The 21,939-nt window shown below is 42.1% G+C and overlaps 1 protein-coding gene across 2 annotated transcripts; it reads right to left on the bottom strand.

The window, feature by feature from the left end:
- Window positions 1-87: 87 nt before the first annotated feature.
- LOC124158814 lies at window positions 88-21,315 on the bottom strand. Of its 2 annotated transcripts, none has more exons than XM_046534152.1 (2): window positions 12,307-21,315; window positions 88-2,658 (listed from the first exon to the last, which is right to left on the bottom strand). In XM_046534152.1, the coding sequence occupies exons 1-2, from the start codon at window positions 18,912-18,914 to the stop codon at window positions 2,415-2,417; spliced, it is 6,852 nt and encodes a 2,283-aa protein (XP_046390108.1). In that variant the 5' UTR covers window positions 18,915-21,315; the 3' UTR covers window positions 88-2,414. The 2 variants fall into 2 exon arrangements, with proteins under 2 accessions (XP_046390108.1, XP_046390109.1); XM_046534153.1 differs by having other exon boundaries at window positions 2,435-2,662.
- Window positions 21,316-21,939: the final 624 nt, after the last annotated feature.

Genomic DNA, 21,939 nt, shown 5'->3' with positions numbered 1-21,939 from the left:
TGTTATTAATCAGGCTCTGGGTGTCATAGGTTAGGATCGGAAGACATTTCAGTCAAATCAACTGAAAAATTAAAAAAAAAACATTAATTATTCAAGTGTACCTTTAATTATAGGCGCACATAATATATTTTATTAGAGACCTTGTTGCTTTTATACATATATACAAAGTCTTTCATTCTTTCTTTTAACCTCTCTTCAGAACCAGATGACTTCTCTGGGGAAACTTTCTGAACAGATCACAGATCAGATTGACAGGTTAGTAGTTTTTTACACTAATGTCACTCTTGCTCACTTCATACAAGTTTAATCAGCATAATAATTATATTAACAATCACAATGGCTACAATGCTTCATCTTCTTTGATGACACCATCCCCATTGCCACACTCAGTCATTAAAATCACAAGTTTCAAACGCACACACATCTCACTCCATTTGATGTTATATATAGGAAGCTTTTTGTTTAACTCTCAAATCTGTACATTGTAACATTTATCATCTTTGGTGGAAATATAGTAAAATAAAAAAGATAATGGCCAAACTAATAATCTAAGCAAAACAGATTTTTTTTACAGATATGCATTTTGTTCCCAAGATGGACAGCAAAAAAGTCATATATGTAGATAATTATTTCAAGAAATTATTAGCAAATAACAGTGACTTCAGAGTTTTTCAAGGTAAAGAGATGAAATATAGTAACATTACCCGTGTGGACTGTCTATTTCTCCTCTAGTCACACTGTGGAGCCACTTTGAATACTTGCTCCCAGCCACAATGAAGGACGAAGGAAACTTTTGACGCCAAAATTCAGTGAAAGAACACTGGGTCAAACACAATAAAGAGGTAGCAACAGGTACATCCCTTACTTTTGGGAGCTGAAATAGGGACATCAATGCTTTGTTATAAAAGATATTGTTCAAAAACATCCATTAAAAAAAAACTCAAGAAAAAAAAAGGAAATTTAATAATGTAAACTGCAGCTGCATGGACCATTCCTTCCCTCAGAACACCTTTATATATATAATATTTATATATTTATATATGTAGATGCATATATATTCGTATTATATATACTCCTGTATTATTGTCTCTCACTCTCTCTTTCTTTATGAAAATATTCAACACCTCATCAAATGCCAAACATACAGTCTACTTCACTTCAAATATATCATTTTTCTCAAATGGAAAAATGATATATATATTTTTATAACAAAAACTCATATGCTCCTATGAAAATTCCTCTACAAAATGAAGCAGTACAAATTCTTTTGTGCTTTTCAATATACAAAAACATCAAAATAAAAAACACTTATCTTTGCACTTTATTTTGCATTGCAGCTGCTGTCTGTAGAAACTTGGGCAACTATTTATATCTAAATAATAAACTACATTCAACAGTTAACACACACCTGGCAGGTTTCAACATTATTAATGCATGACTTTGCAGCTGGCCTAAAGAATAACAAAAATTAACGTAATTTCTGCTTTTATGTACATCAATCAACTAAAAGAGTCTTTTCATGTTACAGAAAACTATCAAATTTTGATCTTTCAATTACTTTGAATAACGAATCTTTTACAGCCATTAACACACTGACAACATAAAACTCCCACAACTGTGGTCCATGAAGCCAACGAAACCCTGTGGTTTATAGATGACTTATCAACATCTGATAAAATAATAATACTTCTTCATAAAAACTACACTCACAATAGCGGAAGAACTGTGCTTAAAATATTAAAAAACAATTCCTTATTTAACCAACATTACTCAATCTAAATTGAAGGAACATCATTTAGAAGTGTTTGTAAAAAATTACCATCACTTATTTATGATCCGGAATGTTATTCTTCCCTAAGCTGCTAACATTACCGAGATATGTTCATATTATTGTACAATGATGAATACACATCATATATTCTCACTTAAATTCCTACAAGGATAAGAAATGGCACACACGTGTACAAAGAATAAATGCACACATTGACTATTATATACAATAGACTTTTCCTCTCAAGATCAGAAAAAAATGGCAAAATCTTCAGGACTAACTTCAAAAATGTATGGCGTCAAAAGTTTCCCAATGTAAACCATTTGAAGTCTTTATAGTCCACAGTCAAGTGTAAAAACTTACACCTAGGTGCATTATGCAAGCTGGTGTCTTGGATTTGATGAAGAAACGCTTTCTAAAAGTCAAGGGAAACGAACATTCACTTGCCTGGCTTAGGTATCATTACAACTTCTTTTCTGCTCGATGCTTGCATGGGCAAGTCCTTGAGATTAGTACTCAAAAGCAGAGCTGAGAAAACGCACTATGTACACCAATGTCCAAGATGAATGCCAAAGAAGGGGAGAGGTGTTAAAAGAGATCACTTTAGGTATATACTGTAATAGGATAAGAGAATGATATATTCTCACACTTTGGAATTTGCAGCAGATACATTTTGGCCCGGCTTCAAACTTGAAATGTCCAAGGGCATTGGATATGTTTGCCAAACATCAGCCGTCATTGTGAGGGAGCAAAATGTGATAGGATTTCCAGGATCATTGCTGGTAGAGGCTCCCTGCTCCTCATCCAGGAAATAGCTCTGCTCATCTGTTTCAGAGTCAGTCTCCATTGACTGCGACTGTCCGCCATCGCCAGGGGTCACAGGTCTTCTGACTTACATCAGCAGCAGAAATAGATTCAAATGAGAAAGAAAAATAATTTTGAGTTAGACAGTAGATTAACAAAGAGGTAAGACTTTTCTATACAAGGGTAGGGAACTCAAGTTATTAACTCTGGAAGACCATAGTTTTTGACATATTTATAGAGATAATAAAGCAAAGTTGCATCAAAAATTATGCATGGCAAAAGCAAAAGTAATTCCTGAGTAAACAGCCTTGAGTTCTACACCTTTTTAAGCTACTGCTAACATGGAAGTACATACTAATAGCTATCTCCAAGACATTAGAAAGCAAACATTCCTTTAAAATTATCTATTCCTAACACATAATACACACATGCAGTCATAATGGAAGTATGTTCATAAGAAATCAATCTCTCTTGCATTGGGATTCACCAACACAACATGTACCAATCAATTCATTTTCTGAACACTACTTCCACTTACGAAAAGGCATTTCCACATCAACCAACAGGGTGAATATAAATCAGACCATAGCCATGAAAGCATTTTAGAACACCATTATAACAGGATAAAAATAAATATATTATTATGAAATAGAAAAAATGTACCTCTGAAAGGTAATTTTTAGAAAAATAAAGCAATGATTTAGCTGGATAAGATCAAAAGCTAATTTTTAAAAAATTGTCAGTGGTAGAAATAAGGCATAGTATCAGCAACATATTTACTGAATTTGAGATGCCTCAAGGGAAATTCATTTACAAAGATCTCCACGAGGCACATGATCCAAACACAATTGAATAAAAATAGATAAAAATATTTAATGCGTACAGGCAACTCTGAGCAAATTACGGGGTGATTGTCACTCCTGGATTCAACAAGAAGAAGATGGAATTTACTTAATCATTATATTGATTCCAATTACTGCACTTCAAAGAACCATATTGACAAAATTTTCATGAAATACAAATCATATCAGAATCTACAACAAAACAGCTCAAGATATTTAATAATAAACCTAGAACCAATTTCCTTTATGGTCAATTAATTAATATAAGTAAGGAAAAGCAAAATTAAGAGAAAAATTTCAAATACATTTAAGTATCATAGGGTCATTGAAAGGGTCATGCAAGGAAGTTGGTCAGCTTAGCTGTTTGGGAGCAGTGGCTTCCGACCTGTTGGACGTGGACCACAGATGGTAATCTCTGATAAAGGCTTCTCTGTGATCACAAGAAGATAATCATTTTGATAGAAAAATAATGCCAGTCATCTCCAAATTCTGAGTGGTTCCAGGACAGGGGTTAGCATTGACTTAGCAACCTCTTATGCTCACACTGCATACTCAATTTTATATTTTACTTTGCTTACTGATAAAGCCAATTACTTAAATTTAGGACATTTAGCATTACCCTCATCAAAATAAGGTTTCCCATGCATGAAAAATTGGTAAATGTCGTCATGGAGTGCACATGATACGCAGAAATATGTAGCATACTATGGTCATACACTCATACAAGACGAGAATTGAGTATTTTTCTAGTGGGGGAAAGTAGCTTGTTGAATCTTGACCTGACCGCAGATGACCAATGCAATGCCCTTGTAGTAACCTTGTTAAGAGATTAACAATCAATGAATAACATGCAAAATTGCACGATAATACATAAAAAAGTAACAGTAACAAAGCTACAAGCAGATGTATTTCATAAAGCTCCTGAAGAAAAAATTTTTTTTACAGCCACTCATATCATATAATGTAGGTACATACAAAGAACAAACATTCAAGAATTATTTTACCATGAAATGTATATAGGTATCAACGAATTACAACACTGTATAAATGATACCTGCATCAAATGGTGTTATACCATATTAGACCTCAAAACTCACATACTGAAAATATGAATTTAAGTTTGATTATGAGAGATGACAGGAGAAGAAATGAATGATTCATTTTTAGAATAAAAATGAGGATGGGAAGGTAAAAATAAGAACAAATACCCCAATTAACATGATTGTGGATGACATAACTAATGTACCAAGCAAATGGCATCTATAGAATTTATTTAGTTAAGTTTTGACATTCACACAGGAAGGGTAAATTCCAACAAGTACCCCTCAGCCAGAGCTAAGTGAATGAAATAATTAAAAATATTACAACAGGTAAAACTCAGAGAAACCCAAGCCATTACCGATAAGGAAAAGCAATCCAATGTAAAATTGCACGAATTGAACGAAATATAAAATAGGGGGTTTCAGTAAGCCATGCACAATTTAAAGTTCTAAATTTATTAAAATTTAAAAAAATAGTTTCATTTGCAGCAGTAAGGACTGCATTGAAAAGGCTGTGCAGACATACAGTGGAAATCAGGCACCAGAATTTTTCAAAGCTGTTGATAATAAAACGTAATGACAACATATTTCACTGATCAAAGTCATTTTCATTATGAACATCTTTGAAGCTGTTGAAGATCTTGCAATCAAAAGCACACAAAAATATCACTTGCTTGCTGACCATGCAATCCTTACAGTTTAAGTAACTACAAGATTGGATACAAAAGCAGCAGTAATTGACCGCAAACTCGTTACAAAGTGTTACAATGTATGACACATTATTTTCTACGGTGCTTTCCAAACCTTAATACCAGCATTAGTCATGCAACTCAGTAATAGACAGAAATGCATACTCATTTTTCTTGTGATTCCTCACAGTGGAAAATAAATATGAACATTCGGATAAATTGATCTTAGCATGCCCACTTTACCTGAAAAGCCGATAATCTTAAATGCCCTCCCCCCCACCAGGTAACTTCACATACATAATTTTCAGCTTCAATCATCCAAAGATCTTAAACACAAGTGACATATTGAAGTTATTAATATCCGAGTCAAACATATCAAATGGTATCAACATCGGTCGATCGGAGATATTACGGCACCGTAGGAGAATAAGCGACACGCTATGGTATAGCTCAAAATCCACTGCTGGTAGAGAAGAGGTATCACTAAATCAATAATGATATACCTACAGTAATTTAAGCAAACTGTTAGATAATGAACTCCCGCAATTTTGACTTTGCTATAACACTTGTTGCAAAATATGTAATAGGCTTTGCGAGACTATCACCAAAACAATGAATGAAGTAAATATCCTGGATGGTTGAGACATGTTAAAGGTACCAAACCCACTTTCTATCAGATTTACGGCTACACTCATTTCCACTATAGATAATCACAGGTTAGAATTTTAAAACTAAAATATATAGATAGAGAGCACTGCCAGAGACAATGTATATCAGTTGAGTTTTTAATTTAAAATACCTTAACATCTTTGATAAAGTTACGCACGACAAACTTAACTATACATCCAAGGCTGGATCAGAAAAACGATTTATGTAAGCTGTAGACGATACCGGGATTTATGCTCGAATAATTACACCTGAACGTGATTATTACAGCATGAAAATAGTTCCATCTTTTTCTGTCTGCCTGTCTTGCACACTAAAATTCAGTCCTGGCTGGCCCTATGACTTCAGTGAATGATGTTAAGCTATGCAGGCACTTATACATATGATGCAGGGAGGTAAATCAAATTCGGCAGTGAAGAACCAGAAACATTGTGGAACAAAATGAAATGCCATGGTTGCATATAGATAAACTGCAAGAGGTTCACAGAGTAGATATTTTACTGAAGGAATGAATGTCATTAAGTCGCCATAAACTGATTAAGCAGCCTCAATTCTTGGGAAAAGAACTTCATGGCATTGAGAATAATTGAGAAATTAAATAATAAATAAATAAAAATAAAATTAAGGTATTTAATATTTTGCCTGCCTTAACGTGTCGTACCTAGTACTAAAAACTTAGTACAAGGTATGATAAGATAAAAAACTGATGAAGAATATGTATTACGTTAAGTAATTCATATTTCTTACAGAGTTGATAAAGTTGGATGAGCAAAGAAGAGGGAGTGGAGGAAGAGAATATTGGATGTCACTGAATAATAGAAATAATTTGGATTTTAATAGTTCTTTGCCAGCAAACTAATGAAGAAATTCCATTAGGGTTTTCAACTGAGCCTGGTATTCTGTTCCCCAACATCAGGGAGGTGAGAACCTATCCCAGTATATAACTGACAAACATGTAACTGCAATAGAAAATCTTACTGAATGTGGAATAAGTGATATTCTGACTGGCTTAATATGAATGTATAACCACTGATGTGGTCCCACTATAGTAAAAACATGGTAAAAAAACAGGGTTTTCTCCTTCCCAGGCATTTCATAGAATGAATGGAAAAATCTAAAGAGCACCTTTTTCTTATAGGGTGGTTTCTATCTGTTCCAAAGAATAGCAAATTCATAGTTTCAGTAATGTAAACTTGTGCCATCTGGGAGATTCTCTCCTCCCAAACCTGTCCTGACCCTGGGGGATTTGTCATGCCATTCATGTCAAAGATCCCTCTTCCCTGATTCTTTTCCGAAATCCAGCCCCTCATGAATTACAGGGTTTAAATGTTCACAGACTCATATACCTGGCTTCTGGAGGACCTCAACAAATTAAAGTTCTCCCCATTTCACAGCTCTTTCCCAAATGCAAGGCTAGGGACATCTGTGTTTGGCAAAGGAAAACCGTGCAAGAATGAGGTTGAGATAATGGCCAAAGGACTTTTAATAAATAAATTATTTTTCCATTATTTTTGATCATTCAATAACTCATCCCACTTATGTAAATATGTACAATCCTATTTACTACCTAATACAGATTACAAACAATTTTTGCATTTATTAATAAATAGTAAATTTACTTTGAAATGTCTATCTATTCCTATATTGTTTCAAATAGCAATGGCCAGCCATTCTAACATTATGAAATCATTAAGTTGTCCACTGGTCTAGAAAATTTTAATCTAATGGATTACAGAAATTCCAAATGTAAAATATTATAGAATTTGCAATTTGGGACCCACAATCCTAATCCACCTGGGCATAGACGTAAAGGAATATGTAAACTGGAGAGTTCCATTCAAGATATTTATTTATTAAGGCTTCAAATAAGTGCTGAACCATAGTTGAAAATTACAATCAAGTGGTCAGAGGGAAATTCACAGGAATGTCTGATAACAGCAATTCACAAAGGTTGTCCTCCTGGCAGTTCTCTTTTGCTAAAAATACATGAGAATGGATTGATGGAAGGGATGGATTTATTATAAATTGTTACCTTTAGAAGTAAGTTTTATCATTATATACATTAAATTTTTCCAAAGAAAGGGCTCATGAGTCAAATTCAGGAATTATACTTAATTGCTTAAAATAATTATTTTCACTACAGCGGATAATCTTGTAGGAGGAAATCTCGAGAGCAAATGATTTAACAATATACTCCAAGACAATTTAGAAGGATTGACGAAGAAAATATCTAAACTGCAAATGTTTTCCTGGAGAAAGTTAATTTGAGTCTATCAAAAAATGTACCTATAAAAATTAAATGGGGAAACAGTACCATTATTTTAATTGTGAGATTACTGCGAAGCAAAACTTTGAAATGTAGGCTATGTTTTTTCAAATCCACTTCAGTGTTATAAAAATTATGCTCATCTAAATGGAATATGTGGATTTCCCTGTAACACTAATGTTAAGTGATGTTTACATGATGGATACATAAAAGCTGAATCGTTTCTTCCACACCTGCCTTCATACAAATTAAAATTTCTTTAATAACCATGTAGAGAGTGACCCCATTAGCAACATTTAGCACAAACTATCTAGCAAACAAATTTATTCTTTGCAAAACAAAGGCTGTTTCCAATAACTTCTCACCCCTCTGAACTATGAGAATCAAGAAATGGCATTAGTTTTTCTGCTTATGATATTGAAGGCCATTTTAAGTGGTGAGGTAAGCAAAAGTGCCACAAAAAAACCCTCCCCCACCGGTCTTGAATCCCTTACTCAACTTGGGAGAAGTAAAGCTATTGATGCTTTTTCAAATCACCTACCCCACCCTTGCCATTCACAAACAGTACATTTTGCTATTACATTTTAAGAATAATAAAATGTATCGATATTAGGATTTTTTCAGGTGTAATATTGTGTGTGTCATGATTGGCTGATTTACAATAACTTGAACTATAATTTCCCTATTATTTTCTATCTCCCAAGCCATGCGAGAAATTGAAGGATATTTCCGGTGTCCCAAAAGAAGGAGAAGTTTACGTAGAGAGAAATTGGTGCTAATAGGTTATAGGTATTGAAATAATATAAAATAACGAAATTGATGATACTGTGAAAAGATAATAATGAGAGGTACAACAAGAGATAGTCACATATTGGAATGAAATAAGAGGTTAATACCAGCAAAAAAATAATTGTCCATTGAAACTGATCTTTGATAAGGTTAAGTGACCTAGGCCGAGTAAAACGAAGTAAATGTCCCTGCCACCTTCGTCGATAAAATGGAAAAATAGTCTCTACTTCTGAAAAATAATTGATTTCTGCTTAAAGAGCATAATTAAATTCTACTTCAGAAAATAATTAACACACTGAAGTCAATAGGCATGATGAAATGTTTAACGTGTATTTCCAGCATACCTCATCCATACCTTGTAACAAAATTACTCTATGCACCAAATCAGGATGGGGAACAGAATCAGTCCTTGTTAAATTTGTTCATTCCTAATTCTGAAAAGTATTAAATGATATCCCAGGAGCCTAAGGTTTTCTCTGCAGATACCAACGTCATAAAAAGTTTGAGGTGCAGCAACAATAACGTTTTGCTAAAAATTTACATTTCGCAGCCAGTGAGCATTATTAGGAGCAAATGAGAATGGAAATGGCATTTTTTTCAAGATATTTCACTGATATTTGTTAACAATCTTATTCAGTCTTGATGATACGCACTTGCAATAGCAGCAAAAGCCTGAGTTTTAACAGCATACTAATAAAGCTGAACCCAAAACCTTTGGATAACACAAATTTTAAAGAACAAATTCAGCGTAGAGCGGATTCACCAATTTACCACTAAGTTGACGTACAATTCATGAAGAACAAGGAAAGATTTTTGAATAGCTTCCATACACTTTGATACAAGAACACTTTCCACAATGATGAAAATCTAATATGCTTCGTTCTTTGGATATTTCAACAAACACCAGTCCCTTCATACATATCCACGAGCAAGTTTTTCAACCACTTGATATCATAAAAGAATAAATTATGCAGACTCCAACTCTTATCATACAAAGAAAGGCTTCAGATGCAAATAGGAATTCGGCAGAACTAAAGCTGTGAACTGCACTAAACCATGGAAATTACTTAGGATTGCTGACGCATAAAATAAACTGTCAGCATGATGAAAAAGAAAAATTACTGAATCTAAATGACATACCGAATTACGTACGTAGATTTCATTCAAGAGAAACAATAATTTTCGATCAACTATCATACAGGTCCTGTGATCTTTATTTTTCAGTCGAAGTGAAAGAATCACAGGCGTTGCATTAAATGATTATTTCTCTTGCTAAGAACCTTAAGTCAATAGTGCTAAACACGCAATCCTCAGCCACTACCTCAAATAAAAAAAAAAACATTTCCACATGCAGTGCCACTTCCACCAACTCATCATACACCATATAACATCTTAGATTAAATTTCTGAAGCTCTTTGGATAAGATACTCAACGATTAGAAAATTACTGAATTTAATACTGTACAAAGCAAGCACCAAAACTGAGATGACATCAAGCACAACTTCAAGCAACTCCACAATGAGCATCCATGAATTTAAATTAATACAAGGACAAGACAAAAATATTCCAATGGCTCCAACATACTTTTTCCCCAATTGTTTATGGAGAACAACAATGAAAAGATGAACTAAAAAATAAATAGTAATGGCTTGGTCACAAAACACTATCTTACTATAGTATACCATACTTACAAAAACAATCTTTGAGAGACCAGAAAGTTAAGTTTTTCATTGACAGGAGCCAAAAGAAAATAACTCAGAGATTGAAGTATTTGAATGTAAGCAAGTACACTGGAAAAATTCAGCTGGAAACTTCAAAGAAAATAAAAATCGTACGATATTTTAATGTTGAAGTCTGTTTTCAGACCAACCCAAATAGACGTTTCATCTTTTCTCAAAGAAATTTTGAGTGATACTACATGCTTAAGTCATCTATGTATTTACAATAGTCATGTATCCAAAGAGATTTACCCAAATTCATTAAGTTATTATTTAAGAACCTATACCCAATAAGATCCTATTCCAATTGACTTTCATGGTACCAAATTGAGTGAGTTATATTGGAATATAAATCATGGTGTTGATGTGCAAAAGTTTGATTCTTATGGGTAAGTGGCTTCTATGAATTATTAATCTAGGCCTAGGCTACTCTAATCCCTGATGCAGAAATAGGCCCTTTTTCTCACTTCCCTTAAACTCCCGAAATTTCTAATGTTACAATCCAATGTTAAATAGAACATTCCAGACAAATTATGCCTCTCAACATAGACTTAACCCACATGAGTTTTCCGATCTAAACACCATCCTTTTCATGTAATGCTTGCGAGGGCTTTTCACCACCATGTCACATGCTGTTTAATATCCGAAGCTTAAAATAAACACAAAATTGAGTCATCTAGGCAAAGAGAGCAGAAACATTAAGACAAACTGATTTTGTATCAACAAACGAGTTAAATGTTTTGCATTTGACCTCTCACATCCAGGCATTATTATGAAAAATATTAAATGCTAGAGATGAAACTCAACTTTAATGCACATTTTAAAGTTTTTCCTTAGCTCCTACATCTTGGCATAAAATCTTCAATGTTTTCAATCCTTCAGGTTGCTAAGACATTCTCAGGGTCTATTCATCTAACACAATCATCTGATACTAGCATTCGAAAAGATAAAGGGCAAGTCAAATACCAATCTAAAGAGAGGTGAAGAACTTGATCTACTTAATGGGGAAATCTCACGAGAATTGCACTCATGATAAATTAATGTTATCCTCAAATGCTCCCCATGAAGCAGTACAATAACTAATTGACACTTCTCTTCGGAGGAATGATTCAGCATTCCTCAAGGGAAAATACATCTACAATATACCACTGAATACTTCATATTACAGTGTTTAAATCCTCCAGACCACAGAATAAGTGAATAAAAATCAATAAAAATGAATTAATACTTGATACTGAAAAGCAAAAAATGTTATTATTATACCTCATGGATTCCAATATGATCATATTTTTATGAGAAGAGGGTTATTGGAAGGAAGAATATGGAAGGTGAGTGACTATATCTACACTTATATATACGTAAATATTTTATCAATTAAATTTTAAAATAAAATGCATAAAAAAGAACTTTTAAAAACCAGGGACAAAGTTTACTGTTTCATTCAAAATTTTATAATACCTTGACTCCTTTCCTGAATCTTAAGTAATTATGTCACAGCATAAAATTATGCTAAAAGGTCAATACTTTGATCAAACTAATTTCCATAGATAAATTATGCTAGACCCTAAAAATAATTATTAATAGCTAGAATAAAATGACAACACACAACAAGGATGGAAATGTAAAATTACAAGTTAATACACATTAAAACCATTTATAGCCTAATAATATCACTGATATCAAAGTAAAAACATAATGCATGCATTTCAAATGTTGCTCACCTTCCAAAAAGGGGATGCCACAGATGAGGGTGGGGGCTTCGGCCCACTGTGCTTAATGTAGCGGCAACCTCTTGGGCCCGGAAGCCCTCCAAATCCATGACTCGGGAATCTCTCTTTCCAGACCTCCCCATGTTACGCCCAGACAGGTCCATTGGCTGGGCCACAATGCTGGCAGTCGGTAGGAGGGACTGAGGAACTCCGGGCAGAGGGGCGGGATAACGGTTAGGGGCAAGACAGTCACTTTCGTGTTCCACACCAATCACATAGGGATGAAGAACACTTTGAACGGGAAGGGCACGACTGTTTTCGACGACAGTTCTCTTTTCCAGCTGGCTGCCTGACGGCCTTGCAAGTGCCGCCAGGAGATGCCCATGTTGCTGTTGAGAATGATCCGACCTACCAGCGGCCTTTGGCTCATCCATCACATTCTCATGGGGCATAGAGTCCACCAAGCCATCGGGCCGTGGGTTCGAGAGGAGGTTAAGGAGGGATCGGCACGTTACTGTCGGCTTTTGCCTTGAAGATGACGTTGCCATTGGGGATGACACTGGAACTTTCATGGGCTCCCTACTCGGAGACGACACTGATGGGCGCCTCACTGAATTCTTATTCTGATCCAAACCGGGAGGTAAAATGTTGGATGGCGATTTGCGAGGCCTAGATGATGGTTGCGAGGGTGTTTGCTGATGATGGTTAGTATTGGCCTCAACGTTACGGTACATATGGGTTGGAGTTGGTTGCCTGGTGTTGGGCACCTTCTGCTCGTGAAAACTATGCTTACTAGAATGATGAACAGCACTGTTATTGTGACCTCCATTATAACGAATTGCATAATTGTTGTTGTTGACATTGTTTTGGTGCAATTGCTGGGTACGGGCAGCAGTGCGTGCAGAACCTGAATTTGCGAAAGATCCAACGTTGATGTATCTGAAGAAATCTGATGAAGGGGAATGAGCAGGAGATAATGGAGTGGACACGGGAGATGGTTTCCTCCCACAGTGAGAATATCGAGGAGACTGCCTCTCTTGCTGATGAGAACTAATATTGTTTTCTTGCCTCTGACACCCAACTATGCCATTTGCTCCCCCATTGCGTTCCAATTGATCTTGCCCCAAAATGTCCTGATGCATGGAATTGAATGCTGTGGAGGCATTAGCTGCCATAATGTCTTGCCATAGGTTCAGCGTTTGAGACAGCTCGACTCTGGACTTATAATCAGCAATAGCCGATGGAGGGAGGGTCGTAGGCTGCAGGAAAGGAGTTCCGTGCACAAAAGGAGGGTTTTGGGGAGGGGGAGGAGTAGGAAAGTGGGATAGAGCCCTCGGAGATGTTGCAGATTGTGATCCCGGAGACACTGGAGGAGGTGGACCAAACATTGCATTTCCTAAGGAGGCGAGGAGTTCCCGGTTGCCTGTGTTGACAGCCATCTCCAACTGACCCAGGTATGGAAGCCACAGCATGTTGTGCAATGTAGCCGCAGCTGCTGCTGTAGCTGCATCTTGCTCCGGCCCCATAGAGCTGTCGATTCTTGGTGAGGAATTGACATCCCTCCCACTAGGGCGTCGTGCTGGTGACTGATTGACTGGAGCAGCAGACGGAGAGGAAGTTTTCGACAGCTTATGACATCTTGATGTAGGATGAGGCACTCGAACTGGCTCTGTTCTTGAAGATGTTGAAGAGACGGATGGACTCCTCTGCATAGCAAGGGGAATAGGCTGCTGTGTTTCTGGGGTGGGCAACCTTGTCAATGTCGTCTCTGAAGAATTAGCTATGTGTCTCAATGCCAAAGATGTTGAATTTTCAATCACCATTGGTTTCAAAGCTAACTTTGCTGCACTTCGCCTTCCTAAAAGGTCTTTAAGCTTCTGCAACTCCAAACCTGATTTTGCATCTTCGCAACCTCCATCACTCTCTTCACTTCTAGGTTCAATTTTGACAGACAGCTGAGGCAGGGGAGTCGAAGCAGAATTAGGGGTGGGGTTAGCAGGTGAAGGTGTCCTTTGCACCGGGTTACTCCTACTAGGCGGAGGAGATGACTTTTGTGCATCTGGCGAGGTCAAAAGTTCGAGGAGGCGTGATCTAGAAAATGACTTTCCAGCTCCTTCATTTACCTCAGTGGGAAATGCTATTTCTACCTTTGGTTTTGGCACTATAATACCAACAGAAGTTGCCAGCGCAGGGCTAGGATTAGCATCCTTAGTACTGAGAAGTTTTTTAAGCGTAATTTGATGACTATCCTCAGCAGGAATGTGTGATTCCACGGGATCCGGTGGGACTTCTTCTTCTTCCACCACCTCTAGTTTAATTTTCTTGATTGGTGGCTCCATGGGTACATTTTCATTCCAATCATCGCTCGTCTCCACCTTAGACTCCTTGCTCTTCTTACTCGATGGCACTGATGATGAAACATTCCTCCACTGCTCTTTTCCATCAATCTTCTCTTGGTCGTTGATTTTCAGACCTTTGGATGTGGAATACACAAGGTTGAGAGGGTCCTTCTGAGGAGTTTTGCTTTCACTGGCTCTTTCCTCGGGGAATGGGTGAGAGACGGGGAATGTCACGGGCTCTAATAAGTGGGCAGGTAGCAGTACAGTTCCATCCACTTTGGGAACACGGATCTCCTTTGAGGGAAGCATGCTTCGGGGGCAGGTGGTAATGCGTGAGCTGGGTGGCAATCCAGTCACATGGCTCCTTCTCATTCTCTTGAAAGGAGGAGGTTCGTCTGAATCTTCACCCGATTGCTTAGGGATGGTCAAATCAGCTGGTTCCGCCTGCACATCTTCGGCTGCAGTGATGGTAGATGGGGGCTGAGGTTGATGGGTCAGTGACGGGATGGATGCAGCGTGAGCAGGGGGCGGTGTCTTTGGAGGACTTTCCTCTTCCTCCTCATCATCTTCCTCTTCTTCGTCATCCTCCTCTTCTTCATCATCTTCTTCGTCTTCTTCATCACCTTCCTCTTCCAAGCCCTCAACTTCATCCTCGACATTATTTGGCGTAGGTTCCTCCACTTCCCCTAGCTCTGGGGTATCCTCTACTTCAGGCAACTCTATATTTGTTCCTTCAACATCACCTTCAACTATGGGCGCCCCTTCAGATACTAATCCCTCATCCTCTGTAGTGCCTGCGTCCTGATCAACAACTGAATCTTCCTCTGCAATTGCAACATCTTCATCAAGGATGGCTTCCTCTTCTCCAGGCATTACGACCTCATTTTCAACGGGAGCCGCTTCTTCCTCTGGGGCTGTTGCCTCTTCTCCAAATGCCCCCCCTACTTCATCAATGCCAAAAGCCTCTTTTTCAACAATGCCTTCTTCACCTTCAACAGCGACAGCCCCATCCCCAACACTATCTGCCTCATCAATAACACAGCCAGTCTCATCATCAACAGCACCCCCCTCATCATCAACAACCTCAGACTCCTGATCAACAATAGCTCCTTCCTCCTCAACAATATCCCCTTCTACATCAGCTGCAACAGACTCCACATCCTCCACAGTTTGCATATCTACCCCTTCCCCATCCGCCTCCACCAGTGCATCCTCCTCCAATTCCTCGCCCACCTCAGCAAACTCCTCTGTCGTCTCTCCCTCGATTGCAACCACAGGAGACCCTTCCCCAAGCTCTTCAGCGTCTTCTGCTGATGCCATTTCAGTCTCAGGAATATCATCAGTCTCATTTTCCCCTTCCACATCTTCCTCCATGCATTCCTGTGGAGATTCTTCATCGTTTCCTCCCTCCGTTAACTCTTTCTTCGATTCATCAATTGTCTCACTGATGCCATCATCAATCGCATTGATTTCTTCTCCAGCCTCTTCTTCAGTTTTCTCCTCTGTCTCCTTCACTTCTGCCTCATCTCCACCCTCAAACTCAGCCTCCATTACACTGCATACTTCCTCTCCAACATGATCTTTCTCAGGAATTTGTTTTTCAACAGTAGAACTCTGAACACAAGCATCACCGGGAATCTCCTCTTTGCTGGACTCAACCTCTTCCCCCTCATCCTTCGCAGTCTCAGCAGCACCCTCTACCCCTCCCATTTCTCCCTCTGTCTTCGCCCCTTCTTCCACAGATGATTTAGTATCTTCCCTTGTTTTGAGATCCTCCAAATGTTCCTCCACACCCTGCTCTACCTCATTCTCCTTGATTTTAGGGTCCACCTGATCCATTTCTTTCCCTTTACTTTCCTTAACACTGCCGGCAGAATTCTTTTTATCCTCCACTTTATCTTTTCCTGTAATGACTGACGCTGTAAGGATGGCTGAGGCAGTTTTAGTGACTTTAGCTGAATTATTGTTTTTTGTGCGAGGGGTTCTAGTCCTAACAGTTGACCTAGTGACTCGGGCTGTTTTCCTTTTGCTCTTGGCACCACCTTTGGGGGCTTCCTTATGTGCTGGCTCTTTCAGAGGTGACTTCTTTACAGACTCCTCCACATCTTCGGATTTCTTTATGCTTTCCTCTTTTTTATCCACAATCTCAACTCCTTTCACCTGTTCCTCCTCTTCCTCTGCCTCTTTCGGAGTCGGAAGGGCGGGGACCACCGCGACCTTCCGAACGGTGGGCTTCCTGGCCCTCGGCCTGTTTACCCTCCTGACTGGTGCCCTCTTTCCCTTTTTGCTCGCAAGTCTTTGGTCTCTCGGTCTGATTTCTCCGTTCGCCACCAATTTCGCATCCATCTCGATCTCCACTTTTTTCGCAGGACCATTTTGCGTCGCGTCCGGCCTTCCCGGGCCTTCTCCCCCATACGTTTCGGGTTGGCCGGGAGATTCGAGGGCCTTCCGCGGCCTCGCCTCGTCTTCGGGACCAACGACGCTCGCGGAGACTAAAGCACTCTTCGCAGTGCTGTTGGCGGAATTTCCCTCGTGGGTGCCGGTCCTGGACTTCCGCCTGGCGGGGGTTTTTACGGTGGTTGCCATCGGAAGACTCAGCAGGACAGACGGATCCGGAGGGCCTTCTACGGTGGCCCTTGGGGAGGGTTGAGGAACAGATTCTTTGGGGATTGTCACGGCGTTCGAGGGTGGAGCCATTGCCGGTGGCGTGTTGTTGTTGCTGCTGACTGCGGCATGCGCGGATGCGAACCGCTCCGTCCTTGGTATGGCACGCCATCCGTTGGGCGTCTTGGTGAGCCTTATGCGATTCCTCTTGTCGTAGTCCTCGCACAAGACCTCAAGAATGGTCGCCGCTTCGTCCTGCTTGGCCCAGACGAAGATGGGATTCACCCTTGGGGTCGGGTGCGGTGATTCGGAGGGGGCATTGCCCGCGTCCTCATCGTCTGACTCGGCGGGCCTCGACCTCCTCCTCCTCCTCTTTCGGTGCTTGTGCCTCCGCCTCTGAGAGGACGACGCAGACGCCGATGAGGTGGACACGGCTGACGAGGAGGCCGTTGTCGACGACGAGCAGGACCTCTTCCGGTGGTTGTTCCTCTCCACCATTCGAATTTGCCGCTCCTCCAAGTCTCCGGCCGCCGTCGTAAGGTGGTGTTGCTGGTGGTGACTCCGCCTTGCGGCCGATTCCTCTTCCACATTGTCCTCCACCGCTTCCTCCTCACCTCCTTCTCCATCCTCACCACCCTCCTCCTGCCTACGCCTCCTCTTTTTCGCGCCCTTCCTACCTTCCGCTACCACCTCCTTCGCTCCCCCTAACTCCTCCAAAAGGGACACCACCCTGACTCCTATAGCGCCACCCTCATCTTTACCCTCCCTCCTCCTACTCCTCGCCTCCTCTTTCACCCCCTCCGCCTCCCCGCATTTCTCCTCCTCTTCTCCACCCAAAACCTCCACCAAGTCGGGACCCGACGAGGTCGACGACGTGGTCGTGACGTCACGAGACGCCCAGGCGCCATGACGTCGCGGCGGTGGGAGATTGGGGGGATCGATGGCCGGCCTGGGGCTCCGAGCTCCGCCGACGGCGCCTGCGCCGTGGCACGAACACCGCCGGTGTCGTAGCGGGGCCCCCGCTTGGAGGGGGCCGCCCGCCGTGGTCGCGGGTGCTGAGAGCCTCCGCCTGGGGCCCTCGCAGGAAGGGTCTACTATAGCCACGGGCCTCGCCCTCTGCTGGGGGTGCAGTGGGGGCAGAGGGCGGGGTTTCTCGTCGATGACAGCCAGGGGAGGAGGTGTGCACCTTCCCCCCGAAGGAGGCACCCTCCCACCTCCCGCAGAGAGAGACTTCACTAGGTCGCACCTCGCGGAATCGAGCACCATACTATTTGCACCGGGACGCCGGGGGCGGCGCCCAGGCAGACTGACCTCCCTTGCACCCACTCCTTCGTCCTCGTCAGTTCGATTCACAACCACCTCGGAGTCCACCCTTTGTGTCCTCTTATCCCCATCACTACAACCACTAACACCCCTCCAGCACCTGGCACCACCTCCTGGCACATCCTCTCCTTCGCTCGTATCCTCTTCCTCCTCCTCCTCCTCTTCGTCTTCCTCTTCCACCCGGCCCACGAAGGCCACCCCGAACTCCCTCCTCGACCCCTCCACCCGCGAGGAGGAGGTCACCACCTCCGCCGTCAGTCTCTCCTCCTGACCGGCGGCGGCCTCCGCGGGCGTCGTCCCCAGTCTCGGGAACCATTGCGTCTGCTGGTGCCTCACGCCGACGGTCGAACTCATGCTTCTTGCGTAGATGGCTCGACTAACTCCGAGGACCGCCGTGACCGCCGTTGCACTCTATCCATTCCCCCTGGAAGGGGACACCGCTCCGCGGCGAACACGAGGTTGCACGGAGACCATTTTGCCAACACTCCACCGAGGACGTTTAGCATAATATGAAGCCCTAAACACCTTCAAAACTCCGGGAACAATATCGCTCAAAAAATGTTTCTATGGATTTCCTTTCCAGTCTGTTGAAGATGGGATCTCGATAACCTCTAATATCCAAACTTCGAACGATATAATTTAACACTAAATCATAAATTACAACCACACAACCACGTTATCATATTTCCCGTATATCGCTTAATGCTATCTAGATGTTAACAGCTGTTGCGAGTAGGGGGCGATTCCCTATCAAAATTACACAATGGAAACTGTGAACTGTTCTTGCAAGGTTATGGTCATTCAAGTGGCACATGAAAGACTATCGGAACGCATGTGGGCCTATTATGAGGGTAAACCTGAAGCCCTTAACATGAGACAACAAAGCGACGACGGCACGTGCTAGTGTTTTGTTATCTCCGAATGCAGGGGAATGGGTTAGAAGGCACGACGGGTCCAGCGTGCGAAAGTTAAGAGGGGGATATTTGACAGTAATCAGGGGATTGAGGGGGAGGGATGATGCCGATGTAAGGGAACTGGGTAGGGGAAGGGGGTGTGAGGGTACAGGAGGAGAGTATGAAAGCTCTTATACCCCCTCCTCTTGCCACCCCTTCCGCGGATCTATCCCTACTCTCCTATACCCCCATCCCTCCGTTCACTTTCCCCTTCCACCGCGTGCTTCCCAAGCGGGGAGAGGTTCATCCACCCCCACCTTAGCGAGGAACACACAGCTTCCCTCCCGCCAATGCTATACTCCCGCTTACTACTCCACCCCCACAACGTCGAAAGGCCTATGCCCCCACCGAAAAAAACACGGGGGGAGGGATGACAGAAATAACGATTTTGATTGTCACTTCTGAGAGAAGAGTAAATGTAACAATTCGATTAAAATGAACGAAGGAATGATTTCTTCGATCGAAAATACTACGATCCTGTTCACTCAAGTCTTCAAGGTCCCATAAGTAAGGAGTCCGCACAGATTCTCAATGAATGACAATAAATAGAGCATATCACCATCCGCAATCGATGCTGAATTAAAGCGTTGCAGGTCCCTCGTAACGACAATCGGCGATGAGATTCCGATGCACAGCTCTCGACGTAAACAAACCGCGGCGATAAGGGCGTAACGTCAACACAGGGGGAACGATTTCCGTTCCACCGCCGGCAAATTTACACGCGGAAAAATATCCAAGGAATAAATGCGCTGGAAGATCCACACAGTAACGACGTAACACCTGGCAGTCACCAGACGAACGACCGGGTCAAATCAATATAACGCTGGTGTTTTGTTTTCGGGTCCGCTGCTACACACAGGGCATGATCAAGCGACGGGCTTTCGCACAATATACGTATACTGAGAAGGCGACTTATTCCTCGCCGTCAGGGCAACAGACAGAAGTCGGCACGCCCCCACTCACCCTACCTAGGAACAACAACACGTTCCAGAGCACACCACGGGGATAGAATCGTTAGCGGTGATGTGGAAAATGTAAAGGGTCTGGATGACACAAAGGTCGAAAAAATCACTTCTTCTAGACTCCGAAGGTAATCCAAATTCTGCGGTGAAATAGCGGATGCTTCACCGCTCACTTGACACTTGGCACGCCCGAGGTAAACAAGGAGGGTTCGGACGGCGACGTTAAGGGGAACAAAAATATTGCTCTCTTACGATCGTCTTGTCTCCTCGACGGCACACTTGCTTTTCTTTCCACACGTAATGCGAAAAACAAACTGGATGAACGCAGGGAGGGAGAGTTAAAGGAATATGGGATTCTCGGGGCGATCGATGTCAGAGCAGCAGCGGAATGCGCCGAGCGACCGAAGATTCTCACACACAGAGCGCGCCGCTCCACACAACTTTTTGCTCCCGTTTTATTTTCGCCGCACGTCGGGGAGGTCGGCGAAAGAGAATGTATAAAAACCAACCAGTTGGGGGAATTCACCGGCAACCTCTCCTGAGATATAGAGGAGTTCTCCGGCGAGGAAAAAACTCGGTGGCCGATGAACTTAAAAAAAAAACTCTTCTCCGTTCTCCACTAAACGCGTGCGAGAGAGGTATAAACAACAATCCCTTCGCCCGACAAATGTAACAGCCTCTTCGGAGAGGAATGGGTAATACGGGCGAGGCTAGAGTAAAGTATCCTCAGCGGTGGCACATGCACTCACACATCAAAACTGCCCTCACATATCCACACACACACATCGGAAAACATCACCATCACGCCCACTGTCTCGAATTCTCCGGACTGAAAGACGGTCGCAGCGCCACTGAGCGGCCAGAGCATGAAACCACTGCTCTGCCCGCCCCTACACCCCCCCTCTACTCCTCTCTTCCCCTCTCCTCGTTGTGTGTATGTCTCTTCCCCTACACCGCCTCCCAATTCTCCTACTCCCTCTCCCTCCCCCTTATTTATCCCCTTCCCCTCGCGCCCCCCCCCGTTCCTTTTATGTCATTCCGGTTACCTCCCTCCCGCCTGCCCCCCTTTCACATAAGCCTGCTAAAATTCCCCTTCCCCCCGAGTACATACACCGTGGAGATAGGCTATAGAGGATGGGCGAGGGGGGTTAGGAGAGATGCAGGGGGAGGGGAAACTCGGATGTTCTCCTCCCCCTTCCCTCCCGCAATATTTCCTCTCTCCCTCCTCCACCTCCTTCGAAATGCACGAGTATACATCGGAGACCCCGCTGAGGGGCGGAACTTGCCGAAGATGGTCGGAAACCTCCGAGCTACCGTGGGGTACGATTCTCTCCCTCTCTCAAGCCTGCCTCGCGAACGAAACAGTGTGGTTTCCCGTCAAGAGATGTCTCTGCGTGTTGCATATTTGACGCGAGGGAGACGAAGCACCTTCGCCGTCTGGACGAGCGGCTAGACCCCGAACGC

This window comes from Ischnura elegans, chromosome 5 (genome assembly GCF_921293095.1).
Source record: "Ischnura elegans chromosome 5, ioIscEleg1.1, whole genome shotgun sequence".
Classification (NCBI taxonomy): Eukaryota; Metazoa; Arthropoda; class Insecta; order Odonata; family Coenagrionidae; genus Ischnura; species Ischnura elegans.
Note: the sequence above shows the minus strand (reverse complement) of the source record. Positions and strands in the feature narration are given on the sequence as shown.

Coding starts and splice junctions, on each gene's coding strand:
- LOC124158814 (XM_046534152.1), bottom strand. CDS start 18,914: ATGAGTTCGACCGTCGGCGTGAGGCACCAGCAGACGCAATGGTTCCCG. Junction 2,659..12,306: donor TGGCATCCCCTTTTTGGAAG/GTGAGCAACATT, acceptor GATGTAAGTCAG/AAGACCTGTGACCCCTGGCG.